Source organism: Benincasa hispida, chromosome 10 (assembly GCF_009727055.1).
Source record: "Benincasa hispida cultivar B227 chromosome 10, ASM972705v1, whole genome shotgun sequence".
NCBI lineage: Eukaryota > Viridiplantae > Streptophyta > Magnoliopsida > Cucurbitales > Cucurbitaceae > Benincasa > Benincasa hispida.
This window is the reverse complement of record NC_052358.1, coordinates 2,881,321-2,887,777: the sequence shown is the minus strand read 5'-3', so window position 1 is coordinate 2,887,777 and position 6,457 is coordinate 2,881,321. Positions and strand designations below refer to the sequence as shown.

At 28.6% G+C, this 6,457-nt stretch overlaps 1 protein-coding gene across 1 annotated transcript; it reads left to right on the top strand.

The window, feature by feature from the left end:
* Positions 1–4,983: 4,983 nt before the first annotated feature.
* LOC120088562 (zinc finger protein ZAT5) lies at positions 4,984–6,144 on the top strand. Its single transcript, XM_039045955.1, has one exon. It carries the CDS (start codon positions 5,068–5,070, stop codon positions 5,956–5,958), a length of 891 nt encoding a protein of 296 aa, XP_038901883.1. The 5' UTR covers positions 4,984–5,067; the 3' UTR covers positions 5,959–6,144.
* The last annotated feature ends 313 nt before the right edge of the window (positions 6,145–6,457 follow it).

Below are 6,457 nucleotides of genomic sequence, written 5' to 3'. Positions count from 1 at the left end.
TTTTTAAAGCCCGTTTTGAGTTTTTTTCCTCTCATTTTTATTCATATACTTAAATTTTAAGGGATTAAAAAAGTATTTTGGAGTAATTTTAAATTTGATAAAAATAATTTTAGTAATTTTAAAATCTCTAGAATATGTAACTAATTTGCGTGAATATGAGTACCATATATATAGTTAATTAGTTTGAATGTTAGAGTTTTAGTAAGGTTAAAAAAAAAAAAAAACAAGAAGAAGTAGAAGAATTTTATCAAGTATAGAAAGAGATATATGAGTTGTGAAGAATAAAAAGTGGTTGGTATGAGTCTTGTTGAACATCTCCAAAATTTATCTATTATCCCTCTTTACATATTTTTGTAGAAAAATGTCACAAAGAAAAATTATTGTTTAAATCACTACATAAATTTTAAAACATGATATACACAATTTTTAAAATTATATAGACCAAAGTAAATTATAATATTAATCAAATCCTAACATGTTTTTAATCTATAAAAAAAATTATATTTCAATCTTGTTCGGTAACTATTTCATTTTTTTACATTTATATTTATTTTTTTAATATTTTTTCAAATATTTGTTAAATAAACACTTGAATTTCTAATTAATTTATGAAACTAAATGAGTTTTTGAAATAGAAAACAAAACTTAAAAATTAAAAATGTTCGTAAGTTTAATTTTTATAATTCAAAAATAAAAAATTTATCAAAGGTTACACATCTCATTATATATACTATAATCATCTCTACCATCTTCAATTTCACCCACTTGTCTTTTTCCTTTCCATTAAAAAACAAAACAAATAAATAAATAATCAAATCATCTTTGTAAATCCACACAAATGATGGTTCCAAATATGGATGAGAGGAAGGAAGATAAGATTCATAATAAGAATAAAATTAAATATGATTTTGACCTCTCAAATTTGATCTTAATTCTATTTTTGAACCATCTTTTTATAAATTCTTTTTTTTTCCTTTAAATTACTTTTAATTTTGATCATTGAATTTTATCATACTAATTAATCTAACATTATCATCAAAATGGGGCCGTGGATGGAACCACTCTTTATTATTAAATTCACTGTAAAAAAAAAAAAAAAAAAAAAAAAATCTATTTTCTGCCTATCCCATAGCCCACACCGAATCCCTTCAACAATTTTTTTTTTTCTTTTTCAATTAAATCCACTTGTTAATTTCACTCTTAATTAGGTATCTAAGTTACATAATTAAGCTCCAAATTTTATACTACTACAAATTACCCATTTATTATATTAAAAAAAAACAATGTTGATTAGTTTACTTTTCTGCTTTAATTGGTATTAGTTCATTTCATTTCTCTCAACTGTTTGACTTTTTTAGAAACCAAACCCCATAATTGGCCTTTTTTTTAATTTTTTTTTTTTATAATATGGATATTGAATATACACTCTAATTTAATAAGCTTGAAGTTTCAAAACTTGAGTTTATGATTGAAACCCTCCAAAAGAATAATAATATATATGTAAACCTGATTTAATATATAATTAATTTGGTTTTTAGTTTTGATTGGAAAATATTAGTATACAAAGTTTATGAGAACTACTTTTTTAAGAAAAATTTTCACGGATAGGAAAAATGTCAAACTATTTACGAAAATAATAAAAAATTATTGATAGATATTGATAGACTTCTATCAACATCTATCGACAAAATAAACTTCTATCAATTCTTATTATTGATAAACACCGATAGATTTCTATTAGCCTCTATCAACCTCTATCAAAGAAATATAAGTTTTATTATTTTGTGTAAATAGTTTCTTCTATATTTTAAAATTGTTTGAAAATTTCCCTTTTTCTTAAAAATAGATTCTAATTTCTTATATAATTACACAAGTCTAATTAGCGGAGAAAATTCTCTTTAGACTTTATTAATCCAAAGTAACAAAGCCTTAAAGCTATTGGTTGAGTTGGGTGAGCTTTGATTCTAACCCACTCAAAGTAACCTTCATTTGGCTGTTAGGCTTTGAGAGTTTTCTAATCATATATAATATTTATTTATTTTCCTATTTCCCACAACCACAATTTATTTTGGTTACCCTCCCACCATTTTTCAGGCACATCCTCCCAACAAATTATAATCTATATTTTTTCTATTAAATACTTATGATAAAGATTACTCATCATACCACACACTATGAATAATAATTGTAACGTCCATGTCTAGGAATTAAATCAAATTTCGATACCTAATGATCTTGACATCTTTATTTGTCGTGAATATTTTGAAGAGTGAAAACTATCCTCACAAACCAACACGAGTCTTTTCCGCATATTTTGTTCTCACTCTTCTGCTTCCAAAGAAATCTTTCAATAATATATATATATATATATATATATACCTATATAATATAGGTAGAAATTCTTTCCTATTTTTCTAAATATGTATTTTGAGTAGTAGTGGAACTAAGGTGGAGCAGCTTAAAGTCAAGTGTGAATTGAATTTGTATTCATGTACAACGCATCCATACGATTAGGGAAGACTTAATTAAATTAATTGGTGCCGTCTAATCATGGGGTTATGCTGTCAAATATTGAATCAAACAAACCACAAATTTCAGTTCATTTAATTTATTTGTCAATTAATTTTGATTATTATGGATTATATTAATGAAATAAGTGTAGGAACGACCCGACCTATTTTTCTTCTTCTTTTTCATTTTTTCTTTTTTTAATAAATAATAATAATAATTTGATAAATTAATATTAAGACAGTTTGGTAATGTAATTGCCAAATCTTGAGATACGTACTGAAACGAGACCAACCATTATTACCATATTATTTAGTAATTAATTGTCGTGTCAGAAAATGATTGGTTATTATTTTATTTTTTGAATTTTATTAAGATAATTGGTTAGTTGGGTAGACCCGGCCGAGGAAGAATCGGGTTCGCATCAAGCTTCAAGCAAAGGAAGAGGAAGTGAGAAAGAAAGAAAGACAGAAATTGGGAAAAGGGAATGGAATATTATTTATATATTGCTTGAAAATTAATTTATGACATCATGCCTTTCATGTAATATAATAACTTTAAATCGTGGGGTTTTCTTCTTCAAAAGTATGGAGTGAAATAGGCATGGTTTAAATATGTCATTTTCTTTTCTTCTCTCTCTTTCCTCTTTTTTTTTTTAGCTTTTATTAATGAAAAAACTTAGTGATGCACCGATATTTTGTGCAGCCTAAATAACATCCAATAATAATGTGTCATGTGACAATTTTTTTTTTTTATAAAAATGATTTTATTTTAGTGTCTAAAAAAAATAGACGTATGAGATTAGATACAACCTAAGCTACACTTAATCATTACCTTTATTAATAGTCATATCTTATTTTATGATTCATCTTGTGCATTGTGTGAGCTTAATGTGAACAAAACCCCCTTTTAGATGGAAAAATATAACTATTTAAATAATATCTATACGACTATAAATTTTCCTTATAGAAAATATTTAAAGGATGTTGAGGACAAGGAGTGGAATGGTAAAATCGGAGGAGTTGATTAGTCGTTGGACCCACAAAGTAAATAGCTAATATGACATGAAATCGATAATTTTTTAGTCCTCAACTCCAATTCCTTGGGCCCAATATTCTTTCAAACTCTTTAACATGTAAAATTTTGCAGTATCTTATCAATATCATCTAAAGAGAAAGTTACATTACAATAATTTACCCATAGATTTGCCACTAGACCTAAAATTAGAGTGAATAGATTAATAACAACGATGTATTTAATATAATACTGATATATACATAGATTCTTAACCCATGTAAACTCTCAATTTAATTTTCTATTTTTTAAATAATTTGTATCTTCTTACAAGATTAATATTTCTTATTAATAATAGAAAGTTGAAAGTATCGTTCCCTCAATAATAATATGCCTTATCTTTAATAGAAAATAAAAGATAAGAAATTGAAAAAGAGTGGGGAATTTAGGAAGTATTAATAATTCATATAAAAATTGGAGTCTTATTCATTTCCTTTAGAAAAAATTCATAGCACATTTGACAAGGAAGCATTGAAAATGAATAAAAGTTGAAAACTTTATGAATAATGTGAAATTGGGTTATTGAAAAATGAAGGCACCAAAAGAAGAAGATGATTGTAATATTACTAAGTCACATACGTATGGAACTCATTCACACACATCCAAAGTCTCAAGCAATTTTTTAATAATAAAATAAAAACGATGAGGTGGCGCATAAAAAGGGCGTGAGAAAGCAAAAATTAAAAGCCATAAACAAACCCCTTCAAAACTCATCCAACTAGCTTTTCTTGTTTCTTCGCCAATTAAGGTTGGCACTTCAATCAAGAAATTTAATTAATTAAATAAAAAGATTTGTAGGTACTAAAAAATAATATATTTACATGCATTCTAAATTTATAACTTATAACTATTTTTGTGTATTTCAACCAATTATTCAATTATTATTTTTATATATATATTTTTAGCTTTTTTTTTTAATGTATGTATGATCATGGTGAATGCGTAAAAATATGTGATAGGAGGAAAATAATGTTGGAGTGCAACCTACATAGCTACATTCATTTCCATGCATTCTCAAAAAAAGAAAAAAAATATATATAAAGAAATATATCTTTTTCTAAAAAAGAGAAATTTCTTTTGTGATTGATCACTCGGGATGAGCTGTATAAAGATATATCCCAAATGTACTTAAAAGTAATTTTTATCTTATAATATACTAAGCATTACTCGTTAAAGCCAAAACGAGTATAGCTCAATTGCATACGAGTATGTTAGTGACTACAAGATGTGTGACATTCTATTCTAATTATACAAAAAAATATATCTATATATTAATCGGTTTTTTTTTTTTTTTCAAATAAAAAGTCACTCATACTCTTACATTACATGGAACTCCTTTTCTCTCACGAGTGGGCGGCTTTCAACCCCTCATTACTAATATATATATATTAACCATTTCCTACTCTCACTCCTCACTTCTCTCTCTCTCTCTCTCTCACTTTTCTCACTTCAATACTTAGAAAAGTTTTGATTTTGATTGCTTTCATGGAAACCCCAGAAGAGTTTGTGGGATCTAATGATCAAATTCATACTATTGTTGCTGTTAAAGGCCGCCGTAGTAACAAGCGTATGAGGCTTCTTTCTTCTGGTCTTGATGCTACTTCCTCCTCCTCTTGCGGTGGCGCCGATGAATTCCCCGCCGCTTCTTCCTCCATCTCCGGCGACACTAATAATCTCGTTCTTGATGATGATCATCATGAGATTAGTACTGAGGAGGAAGAAGATATGGCTAATTGCTTGATTCTTTTAGCTCAAGGAGATTCCCACCGCCGCCCAAGGCAAATTCTTCAAGACCCTCTCAAAATTGATAAAATCACTGCTAAAAGATTCAATTTTGAGATGTCTAAAACCACTGGATTTTATGTTTATGAGTGCAAGACTTGTAATCGGACTTTCCCTTCTTTTCAAGCCCTTGGCGGCCACCGCGCTAGCCACAAGAAGCCTAAGCTGCCGATCACCACCCTGGAGGAACCAGAAGAATCACAATTCATCAAAATTGTGACTCCAGTTCAAATTCCAACCAAAGGGACGACGGGAATAAATTTTCAAGCTCATAAAGGAGGGAAAGTTCATGAGTGTTCTATATGTGGATTGGAATTCACTTCAGGTCAAGCATTGGGAGGACATATGAGAAGACACAGAGCCACAACCGCCGTGTCGAGCGCACAACAACTAGCTGTGGCTACAAACACGGAACATAATAATCATCATCATCGTAATTCCTCTGAGGATCAAAGGAAGGAAAGGAACATTCTAGAATTGGATCTGAATCTACCGGCGCCGGAAGATGATCTCCGGGAGACAAAGTTTCAATTTACGGCAACCCCACAAACAATTGTCTTCTCAGCACCAACCCTTGTGGATTGCCATTATTGAAGAAAAAAGCAAAGAGCCAGCCGGCCAATATTGGGGGAGGGTTAAATTGTGAATTGTGTTCTTATTTTTTTTTTTTCCCTTTAATTACAGTTACTTATTATTATATATAGTGATTAAATATATTCTTTGAAGCTATAAATATATATTGAAATATTTGGTTATCTACCCATTGAAATTGGATCTCAATACTTTGAGTAAGAGTGGTTGGTTGGGTGTGTGTTCTTATTTGGTTACCTCTTTTCATTCACGAAAAGTGGGTAATTTTCATGTTACCTTTTTTTTTTCTACTTTTAATATTACCCATTTTTTTAAATAACAAAAGAAAAAGATTTAATTTTTATGATAATAAAAAGAACCCATTAAGTAGGAAAAAAAAAGAGTAAAAAGTGGGGGGTTAGGGTTTGGCAGCTCCACCACCACATTTAAAAGCTTCATTGGATAGGTTCTCTCTTTTCATATGCTTTGCTTTGCTTCTACATATGACTCCTTTTTTTTTTCT